Source organism: Pyrgilauda ruficollis, unplaced genomic scaffold (genome assembly GCF_017590135.1).
Source record: "Pyrgilauda ruficollis isolate IOZ18807 unplaced genomic scaffold, ASM1759013v1 scaffold119, whole genome shotgun sequence".
Lineage (NCBI taxonomy): Eukaryota > Metazoa > Chordata > Aves > Passeriformes > Passeridae > Pyrgilauda > Pyrgilauda ruficollis.
Window position 1 is genome coordinate 750,752 of NW_024510210.1, and position 27,337 is coordinate 778,088.

At 39.7% G+C, this 27,337-nt stretch overlaps 1 protein-coding gene across 1 annotated transcript in view; it reads left to right on the forward strand.

The window, feature by feature from the left end:
- The window catches only part of SYT9 (synaptotagmin 9), a 63,128-nt gene that overhangs the window by 34,024 nt on the left and 1,767 nt on the right, over positions 1–27,337 (forward strand). The window contains exons 4-5 of the mRNA XM_041485763.1: positions 525–1,071; positions 26,399–26,519. Of these exons, the coding sequence (XP_041341697.1) occupies positions 525–1,071; positions 26,399–26,519 (668 nt within the window). The remainder of the gene's footprint in view (positions 1–524; positions 1,072–26,398; positions 26,520–27,337) is intronic.

Genomic DNA, 27,337 nt, shown 5'->3' on the forward strand with positions numbered 1-27,337 from the left:
GCTTCAATACACTGAGTGATTGCTGCATATGAATAGGACAATAAAATGGAACTCATGGAAGATTAAGCTTTTACCTAATTCAGCTTTCACTTTCACATCTCCCTACCTCAACAGGGATTGCAAATTTGATTTTTGTTACCGTCCATGAAGGAGAAATTTCAGTCACAGTAAGTGTGAATTATTAAATTTCACTGGACCAAAGCTGAAAGCAACATTCTTATCCTCAGCTAATGAAAGTAAAGGAGCTTTCCAGACAACAGAGTTTATTACAGCAGGTGTGAGAGAAAAAGGAAAACAGTTGGTGGGGTGATCAGCAAACCATTTCCAGACTGAGACGTGGGAACAGACACGGATGTGGCAGTAGCAGTCTGGTGCTGAAGTTCAGCTCTCACAAACGCCGGGTGTCAGGGTTGATCCCTTTGTTAAAATCCCGACCCCGTCGTACGTTACGGAAACGCCGAACGCGAGCGGGATCTTCAGCGTGTGTGCACCGCCTGTTTCAATTCTTTCTTTTTGGCTTTAAGGCACAACTCACTCCGGAGACAGCTCAACCTGTCCAACCCTGACTTCAACATCCAGCAGGTGCAGAAGCAGGAGCAGCTGACGGGCATCGGCCGCATCAAGCCAGAGCTGTACAAGCAGAGATCGCTGGACACGGACGACGGCCGGAGGAGTAACAGCAAGGCCTGTGGAAAACTCAACTTCATCCTCAAGTATGACTGTGATCTAGAGCAGCTGATAGTGAAGATTCACAAGGCCGTCAACCTGCCGGCAAAGGACTTCTCTGGAACTTCAGATCCCTATGTGAAGATATATCTGCTCCCCGACAGGAAAACAAAACACCAGACTAAAGTGCACAGAAAGACCCTAAATCCAGTATTTGATGAAGTTTTTTTATTTACTGTCCCCTACAATGATCTCAACACAAGGAAACTCCATTTCTCTGTGTATGACTTTGACAGATTCTCCAGGCACGACTTGATTGGCCAAGTGGTAGTGGATAATTTTTTAGATTTGGCAGATTTTCCCAGGGAATGTAATATTTGGAAGGATATTGAATATGTCACCAATGTAAGTATTATAATTCTTCTTTTCGAATTTTATTTGTTTCTGACTTCATTTCCCTAATCTGATTAAAACTGAAATTGTCTGTTGAATTTGTAAAGGAAAATACTCTATTCTCTCTCTTTCTCAAGCTTTGACCTTAATCCAGGGAAATTGACAGTACATTTTCAATCCTTATTTCTTGTTCTTTGGATATATTAAAAAATGTTTTATGTTGGAGACAGTGGGCTTAGTCACTGCCCTGCTGATAGGGCAGAAGTGCTGGAGAATGTTTTAATCTTACTTAATCTGAAACTTACTTAAGGAAATATTACTTTTCTTATTTTGCCTATCTTCCTGTTTTGCATGATTTTTTATGTAACTTACAGCACACTAATCAGCCAGAACTGCAGACTCAACATTTCTTAAGCAGCAATCTTCAGTTCTTCAAAAGACTGAAGACTTTATTCTCATAAAGTCAGAAAACCCCAGAGCTACAATCCAGCCAAACAGAGTTCATACAATGCTGTTCCATGAAAGCAGTGAATGGTTTAACACACTGAATTGGTTTAACTCTTTGTTTGGCATCATTGTGTTCCCAGGGAAATGAGGAATGTATTTTAGAAGTCTGCATTTCAGTTATTCCAAAGTCTCTGCTATCGAGTTCTATGCAGGAGTCCAAACAGTGACTAGGTATAAAATCATGGAAATTCCTTCCAAAAAAGAAGGAGCTTTCTACTCAGAGCAGGAGCCAAACTCCTTGTAATGCCATTAGAGATGAATCCCACGCATCCTCGGGAGGACAGACCTTCAGTGAGAATGATACAGTGCAGAAATCCACAGGGGTGAAGGCACCAGTGCCAAGTGTCAGGAAACATTTCATTTGCTGTGTCAAACCACACTCCAGTGGAGTGCACATTTTAGAGTCAAATAAACCAGACATCATTAGCAGGAAGATCAAAGGGTAAGTTTGCTAGACCTCGGTTCAGGAAAGCACTGAAACATCTGCTTAGCTGACAATAAGAAGTCATTGAAAAGTAAAGGATGTTCTGAGACAAATAACTTGCCTGAATTCAGACCCTCACCTTATACCTCTGTGGTCTGCTAACACGCCCATATTACAGACCAAATTGATTAAATATTTTTGTTTTTCTTGGAAAATTCTTTATGAAAAAGGATATTTTCCTAGTTTTAAGGTGAATTCTCTGCACAATCCTGTCCCACATGAGGATGGAAGTGCAACAGCTGCACAAGCAGTTGCTCACTTGGGGTACAGGCAGGGGCATGGACACTTGGTGTCAGGGAGGATAAACCTGGCTTTTGTAGGAGAAGTTACTGCTTTTCAGCTGCAAGGGAAAAGTAAGGATGTGACGGAGCAGATGACAGTCATTGCAAGTGAAAGGCTGCCTTCATACAGCATTAAGTGTCCAAAGATCAACTTCATTTTTCACAGTCAACTGAAAGCTGAGTGTGCACGCACACTGGGGCTGCTTTGATATGAACAGGTCATTTTCCCTGCTTTAACTGAGGCAGAAGATTGGCTCTGGTATTTTCTTTTGAATCACTTCTTCCAAATTTCAAAAGTAATGCAGCATATCGTTTGTATTCAGATTTTCTGTAATATCTGAAATGAAATTCAGGATTGCAACATGAGTCATTTATTAATTCCTCCTGATACCAATTCTCCCATGAAGTGTAACCCTGTTTATCCAAACAGAACACACGACCTGCCATCTAGACTTGTCACTGGCTTTCCAGCTAACAGAGGCCTTTTCAAAGCAAGTGACTCATGGTGCATAGGAGACACATCCAATTTTGGGTAATGTGAGTTCTGAGATAAGAGTAGCAGATAAATGAAAGTGTGGAGTACCCGGCTTACCAATTAACATTTCCGAAATTTCAAATGTTAGAATTCGTTCCATGGGGTTATGAGAAATACTCCATGCATCATTTACGAAACCAAGTTTCAGCCCATTTTCTTGTCTGTGGAGCTGAGATATCTCTCAGACTGACAGCAGAAGCTGGATCCTCATCCAGGGCTACTCGGTGAGGCTGCTGCAGTGAATCCTCCTGTGGCTGCTCTCCAGGCCAGCAGGCAGCTTTAGTGAAACTCAGAAAGAAATTTTGGTGTAGTTTTGAGCCCCATTGGGAAGTTTATGGTTGGAAACCAAAACTGTATCAACTGTAACAGGTTTTCAATAATTCATATTCAAACGTCGTCTTGTTTCAAATAATAATTAAGAGAACAGAAAAATGCTGGGCAAAGTCACTGCAGGGAATTCACTTTATGTAGGTCAGCAGAAAGTGCACACAGGAAGGATATTCCTAGGAAATGAATGAGAAAAAGGGAAACTCCACACAAACTGCACATGACAGGTTTGTCATACTTCTGAAGAGCACAATTCATTTTAATTCCTTGTGCATCTTATTACACTGCCTAACCAGTGAGCCCAAAGGCCTTTATTTTACATTCTCCATTTTATTATGTTCTAATCCAATTTGACACAGCAATATAAAAGAATGTATCAAATCCTCCTCTGCCCAGCAAAATGTCCTACTTCAAGTGAGCACAGCAGATTATGCCTGAAATGTCAGCTTTGCTGCAAACAATGCCATTAAACTGACCTATTATGCCATGTGCTTTCTTCTGTTTTCTAATAACACTGGAAGATTTTTTTTTTATCCTAAACCAGCAGTTTTTATTCTTTGGACTATAACATCTGTTACCATCCCAGTGTTTGAAATTATTTCGTAACACAGACACATGTCAGCATAAAAATTTTTTACATGCTTAAAAGCAGTCTGGTGCCAAAGACGAATCACCAATATCAAAATGACTGTTCTTCTAATCCAAGGCCCTCTGAGCATAAAATCTCTCTCCTGTAACACTGACACTTTTATCCAGGCAGGAAAAAAGCAGCAGTGGGCTGTATAATGGTAGAAATAATTAAGTGGATCAACTTTAGCATGAGCATGAGCATGAAATGAACTAGAGATAAGCTTTTTTTTTTTTTTTTGCCTTTTTTTTTTTAATATCTACCAGTCATATTACACTAATAGATGGTTTATCAAGAAAACAGGATACTTTTTATTTTTAGCTTGGGTTTCTCTTCTTAGCATGTTTTGTTTAGTAGCATCTAAAACATAGTCAGGGTTTGGGGTGGGGTTTTTGGTTGGATTTGTTCACAAACTGATGGCATGTTTGAAGAGAAAAAACAAGTGGCTGATATTTCCTTGGTTGCCATCTTCAAACTCAAGTGGGATCAAGCGAAAACACATGGCTTTGTCACAAGATAAAATGGAAAGCCATGAAAGAAGAAGGTGTCAGATATGAAGCAGGAAGGTGTCAGATGGTCCATTTCAGATAAAGGAAGAACCTTCTCTTTCAGAAGGTGCCAAGTGTCCTCTTTCATAACTTGCTGTGCCCCTAGAAAGGAAAATCCTCTGTCAAAAGTTGCTTGTTAAACATCACTAGCCAATGCAGGGCACGGAGAGCCAGCTGGAAATACAGCTCTGGTTCCTCCTGGCTCTCGGGATTCTCAGAGTGCTCAGCACTTGATAAGCAGGTAAACTTTCTTGAGGAGTTTTCTTAACTTAGATGAGGGGGATTAGTGGAGTAAGGAAGTCATTTTAGCAGGTAAAATCGTGGCTTTGGTCTTAGAGTGTAATAGCTTCTGCCACTGATGCTATCTTTTCAGTTGTCAAATATAGTTATGTTTAATATATAGGCATGGAACAAAAACTGCTCCTTTTTCTGAATGTTTAAGTTCATATATACACTTTTTGAAAAAAATCCTATTCCTAAAAGTCTATTGGCAGCTTTCTCTTATGTCAAAAAACCCCAACAGATCAAAGTGCAAATAGAAATGGAAATATAGGGAAATATTTCTGAATCTAAGAGAGAGCAGAAACAAGACCCTGGGTAGTACAGATAGAATTTAAGAAGTAGCATGCCACAGACTTTAAGGAATGTGTTTACGAAAACCCCAAAGAGAGTTGTGGATAGTTCAAAGCTATGAAGAGACATGAGCTGTATATCAAGTTGTTCACTTTGACTTCCAGAAATAACCAGAAATTTCAAAGCCAAGAAATTGATTTAATCTGTTTGTAAGAATCTTCAAGCTCTGTTAGGGTCTGGGTCAAAAATACAACAGCATATCAGATAATGCTGAATTCCTTTTGCACATATTCAGGAAATAAAAGCATATTGAAAAAAAAATTAATTTAAGATGCATGTTGAAATGCATGTTAAGTGTTTTGGCAAGGAGAGAGTTAAAAATTAGGGTGTCTATAAGTATTTGAAATTCTGCATTCTAAATATGCTAATTGTTCACTGCTGCTGTTCTTGAGTTTGCCCAAGCAAGAAAGATTTGAGAATTTGTATTTTTAGGCATTTATGTTGTATAACTGAGATGCAACTGGAATCATAACATCACCAGAAGGAAGTTTCAAGTTCCCTGTTTTGGAGATGTTAATGCCAACCACAGTATGTGTGGAAGAGAGATGAAAGGAGGCTAAGTTTTTCAGTCAGTTGTTCATGGAAAGCATAATAAAAGCATAAAATACTGAAATCTGAAGTGAAAAAATCTTCCTCAAAGGCTGCATTGCTCAGGTCCATTCCTGCTAAGAGCTGTGAGCAGTTCAGCATCTGCCAAATGCACATGAATAGGTGCAGGTCATAACGCTGAGGGCTTAAACCCTCAGAAATCGAGGAAAATAAACATTCTTTGAGAGAAACAGGTAAATCCTGCCCCTAGCTCACCTACAGAGGAACAGGCTTGGCCAACAAGGACAGGGCTTGCTCAGGACACGGCGCTGCTAATGGCAGAGATGAGAGCAGGTCCAGGATCTGCAGATTGCTGGCACCAGCCTTAATCCACTCCGCTTGCTCTGCTTATCTCCCTCGACAGTGTGCAGACTCTGGAGCTGGCAGGAAGTCAGCTAAGTCCACCTACTCCAGTTCTAAAAACTGTTTAGCTTGTCAAGATGTTTTAGCTAGTGTTTCTGAAATCCCTGTTCTGGCAACCTGCAGGGTTTGGAGAAGTGACGGCAGTGAGCAAGAGCTCAGAAAAGCCTTTAAAATGTTTACAGTGGCTAACAAAACTTTTCAATTCGAGGAGGAACAGAAACAAACCAAATCTGTGTTTATGAATTCAAATCCAGCCCGTCAATGTCAAGTGCCATATCTACATTTTTTTTGTGTCACTAAAAGAGAAACAAAAGTTGACTTATTAATTATTTTTTTTTTTTTTTTAATACAGAAAACCTATCCTCTGTTAACCTGGTGTTCTATTTCTTTAGGCTTTGGTATCAGGGAAACAACCAGTTATGGTTGTGGAGATGTACCTATTTAATTGATTTGCAAATGCAAGTCTCTTTAGAAGAGACAGATTTGCAAACCCATGAATCTTCCCTGTTTAAAATCATGGCACAAGCTTAGCAGCAACAAAAACTATTTCATGGCTATTTTAAGGCAGTAAACACAAGGGATAAGATTCACCTTGTTTAATTATTTTTTTTATTTAAAAAAAAAAAAAAAACAAAACCAAAAAACCAATATCAAAACCAGAAGTACTAAAAAACCACCAAAACCAGAAAGTATAATTGCCTTTGAGAGGCAGATCAGTGGATATTCATCTTCTCCTGAGTCACCCTTTGTTGCGTGATTTTTTCTGTCTGTTCTTAATCAACTGTACAGAAAAAAAAATGAAAGTGCATGTGTAATGAATCATTTCATAGACAAAAGATGCTGGAAAGTCATAGATCTTTAATCCTTCCAGTTCCTAAGGGTCACCAGTGTAAGGAGGAAATAGAAATTAATTAGGCTTCAGTATCAGCACAGCAGGTATAGTACTCAGGGTAGAGTAGAGAACAGCTGCAGCCAGTGTTTTTCTTTTTACATACCTTTTTAACTACTATTTATATGCCTTCATTTTCAAAACTGGCCTTTTCCTTTTGTCTTTCGGTGGCTTTTTCTTTGTAAATTTAATGATTGTAATAATTACTTTGTAGGAGAAGATTTGTCAGGAATGCCATACATTTAAATTATTAGGGACCAGCACTCAGCATGGCTAAACAAAGGACAGACACAATTATGTACAATCACACAGGGTGGAGATAAAATATTCACAGGTTTTCAGAAAGTTAAAGGCAGTATATGCCTAATTCTGCTGGAGCAACTGGGTAATGGTGAGAATATTAACCAACAAAACTTGGGAAGGGTCAGGAGTAAAAAAAAGTCAAGTGCCTTGGAGAGCAGTGGTTTGATAAGGAATTTTTTTTCATTAGTACAAGCACTGCAAGCTTGGCTCTAAAAGGAGTGAAGACTTTTTCCTGCAAGGGGTTTCCCAACAGCCTTGTAATTCCACAGGCATGGGCAGAAACAGGATGGATCCTGTAATATCACTGAGGCTTCAGCTACCATTTACTGGGGGTTTGGGACCAGTTTAAGGAAATAATAATTCAGAGAGTTGTGTCCATGTGTATGCACCGTGTGAAGTTTACAGAGCCCAGGAGCGTGGCCATCAGAATTTCCTAGGGAGCTTTCTCAGGATGGATATTTCTCTACAAAAAAAAAACCCTACATACAAAAAAAATCAACCAAACAAAAGAAGCTGAAGCAGCCAAAAGAATAAAAACAATCCCTATGTAGTAGAAATGGCATCATTCCAGTTAAAAATTTAATAGAAAAGGTAGTTCAAAGTTAGTATTTTGAGAAAGCTGAAATTTCAAAATAAGATCTTTTTATTTCTCATTCAGAATGCCCTTCTATGACTATATATTTTAAAATATTTTGAAATCAAATTGTTTCGAGTCAAGTGATGGGTATTCTGCTTCAAAATGGAAATAACTCAAAATTCCTTATCGAATTAGAATGCTGCTTTCTAAACTGATACTTTCCCTGCCCATCAGTGCAGCATCTTCTTGAGTTCTCCATGGTCCTTGTATCCTCCATGTTTCCCTGGTAGAACAGCCCCAGAACAGCAGTGGTGTATGAAGAATAATTTCCTCAACACATTAGCTGCATGCTGAAAAAGGTCAGACACCATCCTAAATTCCTGCTTCCTTGTTAGTGGAAGCGTCTCTGAGTGTCCCTGTTCCACACGTCCCCCTTCTCCTTTCTTCTCACCCTCCTCTGCCAATCCTTTTTTTCTCCCAGAAATCTCTCTCAAGCAAGGCTCTGGGAGAGAAAAAGCCCACAGCAACACTGACTGCACATAAACCAAAGGCAGAATGTGATCCCGGTCAGCCAAGCCTGTCCTTCAATTATACCATCCAAAATTGTCAGTGGGAGCTGCAAATACCAAAAAAATCTTGCTCCAGTATTTTACAATTCATAGGCAGCAATTCTTGAAGACAAGCAAAGAGCATTTGCACAGTGCTGGGACTAAAATAGCTGTATTAAAGGGATCTTGGTTGTAACCATTCTGCACATAATTCAGGATTAGACTGTGCCATAGCCTTTTTTTCTACAGGGTTATATAACTTTCAATTTAAACATGTATTTAGCCAGGCAGGGGAAAAAAATTGCTTCAAACACGCATTTAATTATTGAACAGTTTTGGGAATGCTTACTCTAGTTTTTTTTCTAGCAGAGGTCACAAAAAGCATTTCAATAGCTTATGGATTTATCAAAATTTCTGCAAAATCCTACTCTTTAAATTAAGTTTCAATATTTGGAGCCAAACTTGAAAGTATTCTTCCCTCATAAGAACATACTGTGCTTATGTGAAAAGCCTCAAGCCATTTTTAGCCTTTAATCCCCACTAGATATCACAGCCATCAGGCATCTTTCTCCACCAAACAGGGAGAGTTTTTCAGAGTTTTACAGTTCCCTCTCTGTGCAGTCTGTTTACCCAGTCCTCATGTTATTTTGGCAGGGCCTTTTATTTAAGAGTAAGTGGACTTTTTCTGTTTCCTTAGGGGTTCACTGTAAGTGTGCCCTGGATCACAGAAGGATGTCCTGGGAGCTGGGGCAGGGGACAGCAGGGCTGTTTGGGAAGCACCTCCAGCACACCAAATCCAACAAGCTGGCATCCTAACACAGCCTGAAATGTGGATGTGCCAGGGCACAGCCCTGCCTTCGTCTCCTCTAGTACACCTGTGACCCAGGTAAACAGGTGAGAGAGAAAGTGCCACTACGCACACCAAAAGTGCCACTTCTCTCACCAAAAGATTTGTCTGGCTCCCTTCAAATTCTTATTAGAGGATGTCAGCTGTGTCACCCTTCAACCTCTCAGGATTCCAGGATCTGTAACAGAGGACAAAGTATCAGCTGTACAGAAGGGAGGAGTTGCTGGATCACAACTAGTGCTAGGAGGCATGAGATTAAATTATAGATCTTGCCAAAATTAAGATAAGGCTATACCGTTTGCTAAATAACCACACAAGGACTGCCTTCAGACCTCTCCACTGCTCTGTAGGGGGAAAACATTGGAAGCTGCAGCTGAAGCAGGAGCTGACCTGAGGAGAAGGATATTATTCCCACAGTGTGTATCTATATATGTATCTATAGATTCTCTAGCTTTTCTCCTCATCCAGGAAACTTTGAACTGCCAAACATGACAGTAGGAACTTCAAAGGACACACAAACCATGTTTGCTAAGATTTAGTGCAAGATTGGCTGTGCTGGTCAGAGCAGGAGCTGATAATGCCAAGGTTGGGGATTCAATCCCTGTAAGGGCTGTTCACTGAAGGGTTGGGCTGGGTGATGCTTGTGGGTTCCTTCCAACTCAGAATATTCTGTCCTGCTGGGAGAATTCCAGATATTGTGGAGGCGCTGTTTCTCCCTGGGTGGCTGTGGAGGTGGAGGTGTGTGGCAGCTTTGCTGTGTTCAGTCGCAGCCCCTCAGAGCACGAGGGCTCTTTCTACAGAGAGCCTCGCTCAGGTCATGGCAGAGAGATCCACAGCTCTGCTCCTCCCTTCTTTCACTTTGTGAAAAACAGGCAGCCAAACCACCCAGGGGAAGAGGGGCAGAAGGCATCACTCTTTCATGCTAAGTGAGCTATTTTTCTGAGAGCTGAGCTAAAGAAACAACAGCAGAACTGAGGACCTGACTGAATGCTTTTTCATCGAGATTTATCAGCCCCGGCTTTATGACGCCTTTGCGGCAGAGAACTTCATTTTAATTCACTGTTTCGTTTCATTTCCTGTCACGTACGCTCATTTCTCTAAACATTCTGAATACATGTGTATCAGGAGCAACATGAAAAGTGTGGTGTTCCCTGCAAAAAATCCAACAGGCCATGGCAACAGTGCTTTGTGCTTGCCTGGGGAAGATTAAATGACAAACACACAAATCTCTGAATTCTGCACTGGTTCTCACAAAGGCAATGCAGGCTCAATGCACAGTCCAAATCTAAAATCATGGATATTATGATCCCTGTAGCTAGTCTTGCTGAAGTTACTGGAAGTATTCACAGGGGTAAATGAGGCAGAGAGGCTTGTGCAGTGTCTGAGCCTTCCTGTGGCTCCCTAACAGAGATCTGGAGTGAGCATTTCACACCATGTCCTGTGGAGAAGTGACATGCTCAAATGATGGGAATGCATTAGCAATGTCTGTGCTATCATGACATTTGTGATTTGTGTAGCTACATTCTCCTGGCCCTTCATTGCTTGATTAAACACCTTGCTCTATTTACTCCAGAAAACAGGAGTCACAAGCTACCCCTTACCTCAGTGAGTGCTCAATCATTCACTACTCCCTTCACCAGGCAAACTTCAGATTACAGCTACGTACACCATCTGGAAGAGGATTCCTGACTAGTGGTGGGTTCTTGCTTGTGATGGGCAGGGAAGCAGAAAACAACTGACAGCTGGTGGTTTTCACGGTGGATTATATGAACTATTGGGGAGAAATCCCCCTCTCAGATATTTGGGGCAAACCTGGCATCTAAAAAACCAGCAGTTTATCACAACATCAGGAAACATCAGTTTTCTTTCCAGGCAACCAATTACTGACACCCTCAGAATGTGTTTCTAAAGTCATTGCCCCCCCTACCTAACATCTCCTCCTGTTTCCTGCAGTAAAATTATCTGGAAAGGAGCAGTGAATAGGAGAAACACTTTGAAGGTTAACTCCAAAGAACAAAAGAACAATTCTCCATACTGTATTTTGTACATTGCTTTTCAGAATTCATTGAACTCTATATGTGTTTTCTCTTTAAAAGCATGCTGGGGTTTTATAAGTATTTTTAAAAGCCAGCTGTGATGTAATCAACCATCTGATCTGCATTATGAAAATTCTTCTGAATAACCCCAACAATAAAATAAATATGTATGCAGTAAAGTGAAACAAAAGTGTGTACAAAAATGATAGGAAAAAAGCAGCAGAGTTTTGTTTCAAGCACCCTAGAGAGATATTTATGATCATCAGGAAGAAAGGAATCACTTTAAAATAATGAAAACCTTTCAATATCTGCACTTCACTGAGCACAGAATCTTACAGTAAATGCTAATTTAACTATAAACTTCACTCTGTTGGGACCACCACACTTTATACACGTAGAAATGAGTAGTGCTCAGGATTAGATCCTGACTCTGATGTAAAGTTAGGGAAGGAATTCCCACTGAAGCTCAGATTTCGTGCACATCCTCTTGCTGTAGTCTGGAAATAGTATCTTGTAAACAGTACAAAAAAGACAAATGAAATAATAAACAGGTAGCCTGAGCTATGCATCAGGAAATGCAATAGAACTGAAGAATATTCTATTCCTCTCTACAAAAAAAAAAAAAAAAAATACACCTGAAAATGACCTACTCAGCAAAGATTTGAAGGTAGTCCTCCTCCCCCAAAACCTGATTATTAAAATGTGAGCGAGTTATCAACTTTGGTTTTGAAGAAAGCAGATAGGGTTCTCTCCATCAGAAATTACCTGGGTCCAGCATCTGCTTCTTCATTTCTGACTGGCTGCAGCCATCCTGACGGAATGAAGACAGATTATTTTCCCCTAAGATTTCTGCTGTGAGCACCCTGACCCATCCCTTTTGGTAGCTCAGCATTGTTTCTCATTTTCCAGCTCCTTTTCCAAATCCTTCACTTTACTTAATATATAGAGCACCAGCATTCTTGGGAAAGCCATGAAAAACACTTCATTTGACACCAAGCTTTTTATCCTAAAAGGACACATAAAAAGCTTCTTATCCCATCTGTAACAGTGATGCTTTTTTCATTACAATACAGATATATTTTTAAAAAAATGCATCTATAGCATTAGATGCTCACTGTCTTCATCCCCATCATCATGTTCTTCTCAAAAGTTACTTATTTTGGGAAACATTTCAGTGCAAAATCAGCACACACATCCTTTTCTGACGGTTTTGAATCAGGACGGTCACTAAATTCTTTCAAAATCATACTTCCAAAAAAATTGAAGTTATGCCCTTTTAAGGTTTCAAATCAAGCCCCCAAAATCAGATCAACAGAGTTCTAAAGTCTACTCATAATTTAGGACAAGCCAGTTCACATCTCTCATCTAAAACCATCAAATTATTTCAATTCCAAAACTAATCAAACTGATTCAAATAAACTGAAAACTTGAGAAGGCATTTAAGTGACCATGAGATTTTAAGTCACAAGCTGCCTAACAGTGTTACTTACTTTTTTTTTCCCCTACCCATAAGTGAGAATGTACTGAATGATACCATTTATTCTAAAAATATATCATAACCAGCTCTAAGTCTGGGCAGCTCACCACACTCATAATTCCATGAGGAAGAGCAGAACAAGCTGCAGAAAACAGTCATTTTCCTCTCTAGGTGTGTTTCACATGTAGCATGTGTCAGGTAAAACAAGTTAGAAGAAGAATCTGCCAGGAGGAGAGGGTTCTGTTGACTCATCTTTATGGACTTAAAGCACTAAAGCACTTCTATATTTAGTGCTCTCTTTGTCTCACATCTTACACTACCCTCTGTGCATTCTTTAGGAGAAAAAACGTGCTCACTGAAGTGGCCCTAAAATTGCCTCCAGTGCACATCTAAATATAATAGGGAGGCAGGAACACATCTGATAGAGAACAAGTGTTACAGAAGAAGAGCTGTTATCACACTCTGCACAATCACATCTTCCCCTGCTCAGGCTGTAGACACCTGGATGGATGATACACTGATTTCAGAGTCTGCATTTTCTAAAATGGATTCCTGTATTCTCTCTTCACCTTCCTTCAGCTTCCTGACAGTCTTTTGTTTTGCTAAGTAGATGTAGTGCTGGGTTGGTAAACTGCTTAGCAGCTTCATGATTAAAATAATTATGTTTATTTGGAAGGTAGGGGGATGATACACAGCAACAGCATGAATTCTCCATGACCAGATCCACATATCCCAGTGTGTGTCAATTTGTGTCCTAATGACAATAGTCCAGAGCTGTCTCTGAAGAAAAGCAGGCAGCTGGATTTGCAAGAACTAACTTCTGGCCAGCACCAGCAATGACCAGACCAGGAAACACTGAAATGCTCCTGGTACTGCCTGAGAGAAGTGGATCACCGTGGATTCTGTGGCGTTGGTTTGAGAGGTTAGATACCTCTAACCTCTGCTTTGAGGGTTAGATACCAACAGCATCTCAGCATGACTTGCAGTCAGCAGGTTTTGCAGACTGTTATGAAATCTAGGAGGAAACAGAAGAGCATTGTCTCCCATGTTTCCACCCCATGCCTCAAAAAAACATCACCAAAACCCCAACATCTCTCCTGATTCAAATGTGGAATTTTCTTTTTAGTATGGTTTGAGAACCAAAGGATGAAAATTGTCCTCTTGTCCACACTTCTGGTAAGATGCTGTCTGGTTATCATTAATTTTCTTGTCATCCTCTTTCTTCCTCCCACTACTGCTTTAATTCATTTTGCATTTGGAAACCAGAGAGATTCTAAGTTATAAAATGAGATCATTTTGCAGTATTGAAGCTGCAGGAGTTTCATCCATATTGACATATTTAATAACTAGGTTTTATAAGATTAAAGTCTTAAGTTGCAGTTAAGATGAAATGGCTGTGCAAGGACACTCAAAGCACACCTTTGCACCCCATCCATTAGTAAAACACTGCCAGCAGTATTTTAGTGCATTCTCTTTACCTTGGCTGCTTCACTTTGAAATGTGCAGATATTTTCTTTTCTATATACACATAAAAGAAGTAAATGAAACTTCTGTGGAAATTGTTTTCTCTGTCTTTAAAAGTGGGCATTTTTATATAGGAGCGTTACTAGTACAATGTGTGTTCTGAAATTTAGTTGTGCTTTTGTTCCAATGGAAGGTGATGTGGAGTGCTCTCAGAGCTGGTTTGGAGTCACAATGATCCCTTTTCACCTTTTCTCAGGTGGAGGAAGCTTTCTGTAGATGGTGCATTGGAGTCTGGCACAGTTAGTGTTATACAACTGTTACTGTTATTTAGGTTACTGTTACACAAGTGACAAATCAGAAAGTGTATTTTTGTTTTGTATTTTGTGGCACCACTTAATAGCAACCAAGTCAAAGGGAACAGAACTTCAGTATCAGGGAATTCTAGAAATGAAGTTGCTTTTTAGCAGCAAAAAATACTTCTTCTTGTGAAGGATCCTCAGTGTTGCCCAACCTGAGGGCATGCATGGCCCAAAATTGTCTCCAGAGAGAAAACGGAGAAATTTCAGCAGAAAGACACTTGATTATTGGCTTTAGAATCACAAGGACGCCTAGGAAAAGTAAAAAAAAAAAAAAAAAAAAAAAAAATTTAGGTTACTGTTACACAAGTGACAAATCAGAAAGTGTATTTTTGTTTTGTATTTTGTGGCACCACTTAATAGCAACCAAGTCAAAGGGAACAGAACTTCAGTATCAGGGAATTCTAGAAATGAAGTTGCTTTTTAGCAGCAAAAAATACTTCTTCTTGTGAAGGATCCTCAGTGTTGCCCAACCTGAGGGCATGCATGGCCCAAAATTGTCTCCAGAGAGAAAAAAGTAAAAATAAAAATAAATAAATAAAAAAAAAAATAAACCAAACTTTTAATAGCAATGAAGAAAATCCCTTTGTAAATAATAGGGGGGAAAAAAGTAGGAGAAATAGATTCATAAGTCATTGCTGCTTTCCCCACCTGCTGAATTGGCACTGAACTTAAAAGGAGCTACTCACAGAAAATATTGCTTTTGTAAAGTCCAGCTTAGGTAATAACACTTGTATTACTTTTTTAGTGGGATGAGAAGCCAAAAAGGATCAGAGACAGAGAAAAGGCGCACCGGGGATTTCATTGAATGTGGAATTGATATCCTGATATCACAGAACCCCAGAATTGTTTAGGTTGGAAAAGACCCTGCAGATCAAGTAGTCCAGCCATTAACCCAGCACTGCCAAGGCCACCACTGAACCCTGAGTGCCACATCCCCATGTCTTCTAAATCCTTGGTGACCCCACCACTTCCCTGGGCAGCCTGTTCCACTCAGAAGAATTTTTAAATGATCTGGCAGGGTTTGGATTAATGGCACTAAAGTTATTTTTGTGGTCTGTGAGGGGAGCACAATGTGTCCAAGGGGTCAGGATGTAAGGGCTGCTTTGCTGCCTGTTTGCAGGGAGCAAGGCACATGTGCTTCTCCAGCTTCTGCATTCTTTACACTGGCCCCCATATCTTCTCCCTGAAATCACACCTGGAGGAGAATTTAGTGAAAATTTCAATGGAAAAAATCTATGAAGAGACATCTGATTAAATAAAAAATTAAACATATCTCAGAGAACATTTCTAGAATGGCAGGCTACTGCAGCATAGAGTTTGACGTTAACTTTTAACGTCAAACGTGTTTTTCAAGCACGATGCTATTTGGACTGCTCCTTTTTTTTGTATCAATTTATGGAAAATTGTAGAGAAAACTTAGACTAATAGTACATTCAGATTTGTGAAAATGGCCTTTCCATATTACCCATTTTGTGAACACCTTGTGCTAAGCCTGAGGGGCAAAGTCAGTACAGAACATTTAATGTGAGTGTAATGAACATGGGTACATCCACAACACATTATAGGTGCTTCTGCAGACTGAAAAGAACTTCTTTTTCCCTGATACTTTGACTTTCTCCATCTTTTTGCAGCATTACCCAGGTACTTAGTTTCTCTCCTCAGAGTGATGTGCTCAGAATACATGATGTAGCAGACTGCTGCTTTGCACAACACAAAATGCCTGCACTGAGAAAGAAATTGATATTTTAGTGGAGCTGTGAGTTCACGTGCAGCCATTGTAACTCAAGGTAGAGTGAAAGGCCAATCCATTCATTTACATACAGATCTAGTTTAAATTGACATTTTCATTTTAACACACTAGGGAGAAAAAAAATAACAGGCAAGACATTTTGGATTAAAACATTTTGATTAGTTAACTTCCCTTTAAAACCCGCTTCCTCCCTTGCAATTTTTCTTCGATGTATTTGAAATTTTCATTATTAGTGGTATATGGAGATAATTGAACATATCTTTCAACTTATGTCAGAATGGAAGCAAAGGGTAACTGGCAAATAATTCATGGTAAAAATAATTTTATGCATTAGAATGGATTTGCTGCTTCATTTTCTTCAAGCTCATGTTTGCCTAGAGATACTGAACACTTAACACACAATTTAGCCTCTCCTTCATATAACAAACCAGCCTTTGGCCTTGAAACTATGGGGGTTTATTTTCTCATCTCTTTCCATCTCTGTGATGTTCACTAAAAGTTTTCTTTTCAATCTGCAAGGTTGGCCCCCCCCAGGTTAAACTGGTTTAAGGCAGTGCATACTACAATGCCATTAACCTCTGCTTCACTTTGGTCTTTTCAGTCTTGCTCTTTCACAAAAAAGAGAGGTCTAATCCAAATCAGTAACAGCCTGTGGGAAAATTACTGGGTTTCACATGACAGATGCTGATGGACATTCATAAAAACTTTTGTCCTTAATTTAGGCAATGACTGCTTCAGAACAAATCCAGTCAGTGTCCCAGTTTTCCAGATTGCACCGTTCCACTGGTTTGTGCCACTGCCCTCTGTGGAACATTCCCTGTCTGCCTGACCTACCTGTCCTTCCATTTCTACCACCTTCACTTGACATCAACACTCTTATTTTTCCCAGTGGAAGCTCCCTCCTCAATTCCTTTCAAGAAAGCACATGCCCTCCAAACACATATTCCCGTCTAAGGCAATTTGCATTTCATTGCTATTCCAAAACTTGTCAACATTTCTGAAGCAACCACTGCCTTCCCTGCAGAGGGAAAGGTCTGACTCAGCTCTGTGCCAGAGTGCTCCCCCTTAAAGCTTTAGGAGTGGGAAACCAAATCCACCCTCAGGAGGCTCTGGAAGTGTCATTCCAAAGGTGTGAGCACTGATGAGGTGGGGATACCTCGAGGTGGAAGAAAGGGAGGAGCCAATTTCTCCACGGCACCTTGATTGTGAACTCACTTCTCACAGGTTGTGCCATTTTTATACATCCCACCATGAAGGCACAGTTATTTCCTCTACTTTTCAAGCCTTCCCTGACCTACACCCACTCACCCACCCATAAACACAGCCTGCCTCCCAGTACCAACCAAAATTATCCAAGGCAGCCTAGAAAACACGGGCCAGGGCAGAATTTTTTGTATTATTAAATCCATACTGAACTTTCCATTTTCTAGGAAGTGACAAGCCATAGAATAATTAAAAAAAATAAAAGGCACTAACAATTCAAGAAACTAACATAACTTTCAGATGAATAGTTTAATTTGCAAGGAGAAACTTAAACTTCAACTGACTTTTCTCTCTGGCCAACAATGACATCTAGCAAACCTTCAGAACCAATTCTATACTTTTTCCTTAATAACTGATGAGGGAGTTAAAAATGACTTCTATTAACTTTCTGCAGAAGTTTCACTTCCAGAAGGCCTCATTTCTGCTTTTCCCATGAAATCAATTTCTGACACAGGCACACACACACAAACAGGACAAGTATTCCAGCTTTTGCAGTCATGTCTCTGCTAATTTTCATTAGCTCAATTCAGACTATCTCTGCCATTCATCAATTTAGTTTGGAACAAATTAAGACATTATTTCTAACTCAATAGCTACAAGAAAATTCATTAGATTCACTGTTAGGCCCAGATTCAGCAAACCACTGTAGTTGTTGTGAGCTGAAAATCTGCATAAAGGATTCAAAGCTAGTAAAATCTATAGAATTTAAGAACATATATATGTTTACATATATATATGTGTTTAAGAACATCTATATATTTACATGTTTAAGAACAGGTATGGGATAAAGTTTATCCCATGGAATGAAGGCTTTTATAAAAGGATCTTAATACAAAATAATTTACCAATAAAGTCTTAAATGACTCTAAGAACAAATATATCCTGTAAATGCATCCCAAGGATCATATGCAGCTCACCAATTGGAAAGATTCAGTTAATCACTGCCAACTTATTTATAGGATGTAAATGATGACATTGGAGTTGTTGGGTCTTTAGAGAGATAAGTACATTGATTACCTACAAGAAAAGGCCTCTGTCCTTGATTCTGCTGAGGACATTGTGGCAGGAGAAAATTGTGAGCATGTTCTCAAGGACACTGGCTGCATTTGTTCTAGATCTTTCACAAAGTGAAAGGCTCCTACATTGGCTCCCACCACCCCCATTTCTGAGGCATCTTGAATGACTGGCACAGCACAAAGTTGTGGCTGGAGAATCCTTCTTATGTGGCCTAGATTAAAGAAAAGTAGTCATGACACAATGATAATGGAATCAGGAGAGGAAAAAACCCCAAAAAACCCAAAACACAAACTCTAAAAAGCCACATCTTCACACTCTGAAGACAGAGGAAATGGTCTTGGCTTTGTTTTTGATCATGTCTTCATAGAGAAGTTGCCAAAATGCTCAGGAAACTGAGTGCAAAATCCAGAGTGAATTACATGCAAACACTTCAGCTTTCTCATATGCCTTCACTGCAGTGAAAACAAGCTCCTGAATTCTTTGTTCGTGTTCTTTCCCAGTAAGTGAAACCAGACATACCAAGCTCAAAAGGCTTCTTTGCCTATTTGCTTTCATTTTTAAAGAAAAGCATGAAGAAATAGAGACAATGAAATAATTTTTTTTAAAAAATGAAATCACAGTGAGAAAATGGTACCCCTTGAAAATTAACTTAAAACATGAAATATAGCCTGACATTGATGTATGAAAAGAATAATCCCAAAAGATAGGCCATTCTCATTTTCCACTTACTTTACTTAATCACATCTCTGTAGATATGGATTGATTCAGGCATTAATAAATATCTCCTCTACTAGGGTTCATTTCTTTGATTTAAGATGTCATGAAAATAGAATTTTCCAGTCATATCTTTTCTATTCATCTCAAAATGTGTAGTGAGAAGCAACTGGCACTCTCCTAGTCACACGCAAATTCAATTAAAATCCAACATTTCAAAAGAGTTTTTATCTGTATATATTTCTCATAGATATAACTCAAAATGACTCTGTGGTGAAATTATTAAAAAAAGTAGAGCTAACTTCACAAATTCTTCATGTTAGATACTTTAGCTTTACTATCATTCCCAAACCAGGTTATAGTCTATGGGATTTGTATAGTATTTGTGTCCTGGACATGTTCCTCAGCAGAATTAGTATCTTATCACTCAAATCTTATTCCAAGCTTCTCAACACAGATAAGTAATTTAATAAATGTATATCCCAAAAAGCAGATAACACTACTTAAAGCATGTGTAAGTCATTTGGGCTTAACACATATACCTAGTGTACTTAACTCATCCTTGCCTTAGCTGAGTGAACCTCCTCTGAAATAAATCCTTGCAAAATTCAAATCCCCTCATTAGCAAATGTTAGAATGAGGTACAGTGAAACTTATCTTGCACTGTAGTAGTTTAATTCCCTTAATTCCAGGAAAGATTTGGAAGTAACTAGGAATATTTTTTGTTGCTAAAGATGCAACTAATGCTCCTCAGCTTGGAGGGGAGAAGAAAGAGAGACTTAAATAAAATAGTGGCAATGTGTCCTTTCTGTGAAATTCAAGTGATACCTTCTCATTCCATGACACCTCTGCTCTGTTCCTGTTTTCCTGTGTCCTTTGATTACCTTAATTCCAGGAAAGATTTGGAAGTAACTAGGAATATTTTTTTGTTGCTTAAGATGCAACTAATGCTCCTCAGCTTGGAGGGGAGAAGAAAGAGAGACTTAAATAAAATAGTGGCAATGTGTCCTTTCTGTGAAATTCAAGTGATACCTTCTCATTCCATGACACCTCTGCTCTGTTCCTGTTTTCCTGTGTCCTTTGCAGAGACATGCCCAGCTGCTCCAGGAGGCAGCATGCAGAGCTACCATGGCCTGAGCTGTACAGCTCCGACACAGCAGCAGGCATTTACCAAATCTCTAAAACCACTTCTGCCTCGAAAACCTCTCTCAAGAGTTACTAACTTAATAGGAAATAAGCAAGGGCATCAGCGCCTGCTAAGTGCTCCAGTTAATGTTAGGTTGGTGAGATGCATAAAAATACATGTGGGCACCTCACAACCCATAATTAGTTTTGCAACATAGCAGAAAAGTGAAAAAGTGGTGTCTGTCTTTTTATAGCTGGAGAAGGGAGGAACCTGGTATAATTGAGACATATGCTTTAATTAGAGTGGCACAGGCACTGCGTGGTGCGGGCCCGTCACAGCTTCTCTGCTCCAGAAATACAAAACTCAAGTTGCCAAAGAAATGAGCACAAGCCTTATGAATGCCTAACTTGGGGACAGCAAATCTCCTTCCAGATCTGAGGCAGAAGCAAAATTATATAAATTGTCTTGTTTTCTTCCATCCCCTGCTGCCTGCTTTACATACCCATTTTCTGCACTCGAATGTATTTATGAGAAGGCAGAGGAGAGCTCTGATCCCAAATGTCATTCCCATTTGTCAGAATATCCCTAACAAGCAGGTGACTTGGAGGTTTCACTGGGAAGGTTTGCTCCAGCCTGAGCTGCTTAATGCAGCCTCAAAGGCATCAAAGGTGAGGCCATTTCAGGACCCTCAGTCACCATCCTCTTTGAGGTTACACATCTCCCTGTTTAATATGCTGAGTTAAACTCACCAAGCAACAGCATGGAGCTGCTGACACAGTGCTGGGGAGGGATTTATCCTGCAGGCTAATCTCCAGCAAAATTGAATAATTTTTAAAACTATAAATCATGTGTGATTATAGACTAAAAGCCTGCTAATGTCACTATTAGAATTCAGCATTTTCAAAGGCATATTTCTTTTGGGTTAGTTTTACAGGGGGAAAACTGAAATGTTTTCTGGGAAAAGCAGGAATGATAACCTTTTCAGTAGAAGCCACTGTAAAATATTAAAAAAAAAATTATTTTTATAATGCATCAAGTATTTCCACCAGGAACAGAGCAAGAAGGAAGCATAATATGTCTCCATGCTCCTAACAGCAATCTGATCTACCTTGAGGTTTCATTATTATGGGATTCATCCCATTTGCAGTTTTCAGGCAAACCTTGTGATTTACACCTCTGGTTTGAACTCTCCCAGGTAACACTGGGACATTTTCAAGGAAGAAGCTCCATGCTCTTGCTGCACTGAATAAAGAACTGCAGGAACACAGCAAGGGCTCAGAGACAAGTCCAGGTGGGATTACCAGAGGCTCCCTGTAAGGCACAGCTCACAACATCAAGGCACTCAGCCCTCACCCCGGGCCTGAGGCCCAAACCTGGGGCACTGCAAAAGCAAAGCTGATCCCAGTCTTGTTTCACTTTTTTTAGAATACAGGAACAGGCAGGTTACAGATTAAAAATAAAGGCTGTGTTTCTGCCTCTGAACCTGGGCAGGTTTTGAGGACAATGGGAGAGTGGTGTGTTTGTTAGAGGATATTTATTCAGTTATGCTTCCTGCTAAATGGGACCAAAAGGAAAATAATATAGGGCATGTACATATAAGTAAATTATAATTTCAATTTAAGTTTTTCTTCTGATTATTTTCTTTTGAGTTACTAATGAAAGTGACCAGCCTTTAGGTCTGGTTATATTAGGACTGTCACAGTTGCACTGTAACATGCCCAGCATGGTATTACGACCACACTGAATGAGGTTAGACACAAATTTGGAAAGTACAACGTGCATGACTAGATAACCTACACTATTTATGAAATCTTCTCCTGAGCAGGACTTCCAAAATGCCCCTGGCAGTGTAATGCCTGTAGTGCCACGTTTTGTGGAGCGTACACAGAAATGCCTAAGCGCTCAATTCAAACAGGAACTAATCCTTGCACAAGATCCTGCCCTCTGAGCTTGTTAATTCTGTTCCTCAAAGCGACTTCTTGCTAATACAGCACACCTTTAGTGACAATCCGTGGCTTAAGCCGTGTAGCTCAGTGATTCTAAACTTGTGAAGGTGTGCACTAATCCTCTCTGCGCTCTGATACACTGGCTGTTAAAAAGCTGCATTTGTAGGGAAAGATTTATGTTTGCTGGATGTGAGGCTCATGCCCATGACAGGGCTGGTCTCCAGCCAGAGCATGGTGCCTGTATCCCCCCAGAGAGATGAACACACACCAGCAGATTCTGGGGGCTCTGCTAGTGAAGCAGCAGGCCAAAGATCTGGGATTGCAGGCAATATTAAAAGTTGCTGACATGTCCACGCCATCTCAAAGCCACACAGCCATAAACCAGCGTGCTACAGAGCCATATTTGCAGTTCATAGAGCAACTGCAAGATGAATTAGAAAAACAAATAGTAAATAAAGAAGCCAAAGAAATAATACATCAATCAATCTGTGGTAATGCTAAGGAAGAGCTGTCAGCTTTCTCATGGATTCTGTCAGCTCCAGTCAGGATTGTTTTTAGCCTTTGGCTGCTGTTTCACCACCACAGGGGGCAGTCAAAGTTTGTGGGACTCTGAAGAACATTCCCTCATTAAACCTTTCTAACTGGGCCTTGAGGACCCATTGTTTGTAAAAATTTTCAATGTTGCCCTTTGATTAGAGAAAATAGGGGTAAGACAGGGAGGAATAGCCAGGACAAGGGGCAAGGCTCTGTCTGTTATAAAAATCCTTTCCATACTTTACAAGTAGCCAGTATGATGGAGTAGTCATTAATTCCCTACAATTTAAAATGAAAGTATGAGAAGATAGGGCCTCTTTGTTCAGACTGAGAGAAGGATTTGCATGGAAAAAGGTGTCTGTTCCCTGCTGCAGCCTGCAAGCTTCCCTCCAGTCTCATTCTCAGGCAATGGCTTGTGAACAGACAATCTCACAATCATCTGTGACCTATTGCTGCAACACCTACAACTTCTACTACTGGAAAAGACTAAAGAAATCACAGGTTCTCTTTCCAGCATAACTCTGGGGTTTTTCCCATATAATGCCTGGTGCAGTTTTTCACAAAGCATTAACAAAGTATTGCCATCACAGCATTTGCTAAAAAAACCCATCACAGTGCAGGTGACAATTATTTTTCAGTTGTAGCTTGTGGGTAAGTATATTATGGCCTAATTCCTGATACTGCATTCAACACATGTGATCCATTCTTTTCCTAAGCAGTTCATTTGTGCAGTTCATTTCTGCAGTTATATATGCAGGGTGTGACTCTTCAGGCTGTTCTGTGCAGGGATGTGATGGGACTCCCTGATCCTTGTGGGTCCCTTCCAAATCAGGACATTCTGTGATTCTCTGATTTTTCTTGGCATCTGAATTCAATTCCTAAAACAATTGTATAATAATTAATTTACCTATAAACTTCTTGATAAAAATTGGATAAAAATTTTTTTAAAATGTTCATTCAGGATGATCAAGTCTGAAGTGGAAACTTCTGTATTTGGTAGTGGCAGAAAATTTATAGTACTTACAGAATGAATTCCTAGGCACCACATGGAGCACTGGAGTTGAATATGGAGTATTCAATACGGAGTATGGCTCTGAATTTTGTATTCAGACACACAAAACAGTTGGAAATATCTGCATCAAGTAATAATGTACTGAGTGTATAACATAATGTAGCACAAAATAGGTAAGAAGGTTATTCTATAATACAGATATAAAAATATACAAATATTTCAGTGATGTATAGGTCAGTTGTTTTTTATTGAAGTATTTCCTTGATTACATAAAATCCAAAATACTGTGTCAGTACATTCTGAAACATTTGAAGTCAAACCTAACCCTTATCTGATCAACTGCAAAGCGCTACAAAATAAATTACAAAAAATTATGTAATATTCCCAGTCAAAAACTGTCCATATTTATGCATATAAATATGCCACAGCTGACAATATTGAAGTATGCCAAAATACACAGTTAAAACAGCAGATGCCTGATGGGCTTCTTTGTGGACAGGTAAAAACCTGACTGATTCAACAACACTGTCTTTTAAGGGTAGTGACCAATTCAGGAAAAAGAAACTATCAATATTTGCAAGAGTGACAAATTCCCAAAAGATGGCTTCAATCAATAATATCTTTAAATGGCTCATGAAATTCTGGTCCCCTCAGAGTTGCAGCACAAGAGAGAATTTCACAGCTGCAAATCTCAGCACCTCAGAGTTGGGGAAGTACATTGACATGTTGGAAGTTGCTCTCACACTGGGGAAAGACAAGTGAAAACTTTTCTTCCTGTTATGGGTATCAATCTCCAGCTGATCACTGGGAAAATCTCAGAGGTCAGTTATTTACCTGTAATGATAAGGGCAGGTGTTAGCCAAGAGAAATTTCTCCTGGATGTGCTGACACCTCTTTAACCTGTAGGACTTCTCACAGCATCCCAAGCAGCACTTTGATCCTCCCACCAAGTGAGTCAGGGACACAATTTGTTGCAGCAGGTTTGCTTCCAAGTGGGAGCTATCAAGAGGCACTAAACAGCCTGAGTCACAGCAGCCACCTCGATATTGTTCCAGCCTTTATTAGCTTTTCAGCCACCCTGAAACACTGATCTTCAGAATGGAAAAGGTGATAGGGTTAAAAGCTGGTTATTCCTGAAAAATGGCCCATAATATCAGCCTTTTCCTTCTTTGACTGCATCTCTTAAATAACAGCGCAAGGAAAGGACTTACTTTGGAATGACTGTACCTGTTGGGCTTTTTCTTTGAAAGAGCTGTGAGCTAAAGCAAAGATGCCTCTCTTGAGCAAGGGGTTGGACCAAGTGACCTCCAGAATTCCCTTCTGACACATTTTTCTACAGCTCTGTGCCAGCAACGCTTTCTGTCCTGCTTCTGTCCCCTGCTAATGCATGGAGTGACACAAAGGGACTGCACAGGCTCTGGGCATCGGGCTGGGCAGCAGCTGCCTCAGACACAAACCTGGGCTGGGGGCTCTTTCCAGGTATTTTCCCTCTCCTTCTCTGTCATCCACCACCCTTCAGCTTTTGGTGACTGACAGAGAAGGAACCAGCTTGGGAAAGACGAGAAGATTTGCACAAAGCTAAGTAAGCAAGATAATCATACTCTACAACAGATGCATTTCCCTTCCCTATAAAACCTGGAATGTGGCCTTGAAATTGCTAATTTCAAGGTAAGGTTATTTTTTTTTTTTTTTCTGTCAAGAATGAAATATTAAGTTGCAGGAAACAGGTTTGTGAAAGTGTGAATTCACTACTCAGTCAAAAAAATGTGAATCAAATCAAAGAAATCATTTAATGCAATCCTTCCTTAGTTATTTTTTTTAATGAAAGAGCTGGATTTCCCTCTTTAAAAAAAATAGTCACGCTTTGTAACTGCAAACAGGGTTTGCAAAATTTTTTTTGGAACCCTGATGCCATCAACACAGGAAAGGGCTGCAAATTACTCTATCAATGAAACAGATGGATAAGTCTGCTTAAGGGAACTTGCCTGTGTGAGGCACAGGAGGTTGTTCTTGTTATTATTGTAATTATTGTGATCAACAATTAGTAATAACCCTTGCTCTTCTTCTGGTGGAGATTGTGCCATTGCCATAGACACTTCAGACCTGTCACACCAGAGTTCATGCAAACTTAAGAGCTGGAAAAAGCTTTGTCCTTCCCAAACCATGGGGTTTTTTTCTATGACTGTCTCTGTGGGTTTCCTCCTGCAGACGAGAGAGAAAGGCACAGACATTTGCGGCTGCTTGTCAGTGAAACAGGAAAATCACTAAAATGCATAGAATAGAACAAAGGTTTTCCAGTCCCTCACAGTGCACCTCCTCATTTAAATGTGTGTCATCTCCAAGGACTGAGTGCTGGAAACTATAACCTCATTTTTGCTGCAGAACTTTGGTGGTCTAGCAACAGAGTGATTTGAATTTTGTATGCACATGGATGGCTGGATTTTTCAGATATGTTTCAGAATGAGAATTCAGCTTTTCCTGCATAACTGCAGATGCCCAAAGGTATATTTTTATCTTTAAAACCTTCTAGGAGTAGAAAAATTGCTATTATTGCTTCACATTATCTTTCTTTTCTTGGAACAGGATAACGTGGATCTTGGTGACCTCATGTTTTCGCTCTGCTACCTTCCAACTGCTGGTAGACTAACTATTACAATAATAAAGGCAAGAAATCTAAAGGCAATGGATATCACAGGAGCATCAGGTAGGAATGAATTTAATGCTCAGTGTGGATTTCTGTCCCATTTCCCTCCCAAGACACAGAATTCAACACTGTTAAATCCCAGAATGATTTCTGAGAGGGGGGCTGTTATACTGTGAGCTCTACCTGAGTACAGCAGTTGATGAGAAATAAATAATACATTTTACTTTACTTAGATCCAAGCAACAGTTTAAAATAAGTTGCTCTCTCAGAAAGAGTGCAAGATTATTATTTCCAATGCCACTGTAATTCAGAGTAAAACAAGCTGGCCAAATGCATTCCCAACACTGGGAATTTGTTTGTGCAGCAGACTGTTACAGCTATGACACAGAGGCAGACTGGCCCTCTCTGACAGTCCCCAAGAGCCACTGAGCCAGTTCTGCTGTTGCTGGCATATGGAGAGAGTGCAGATCATCCCAGAATCCTTCAAGCAACCCTTTCAAAAGCCCACAATAAAAATTATAAACATAAATAAGATTTCATAGATGTCTTTTAAATACTGGCAGGGAGTTGTAGAGCTCTCAGAAAGGAGCTACAAAGAAGTAGCTTTCTTTTTTGCTACATTCAGGAGTTTAAAAATAATTACAATTCTCTTGAGAAATAAAAGCCATTAATTGTTACACTCTGAATTGTATTTAATCATACATCAGTAAATCCCATTGTGAAAAACATTGTCATCTTCTGTCTGTCCTACAAATCTAACAAGTAATTAGGCTGCTATAAATAGGCTGATACACAGGCTGTTGTATAAAATAGTCATGTATAACATGCTTCAGTGGATATTTTAATATCCTTTGAGAAGTTGGTACACAACAAGGAGC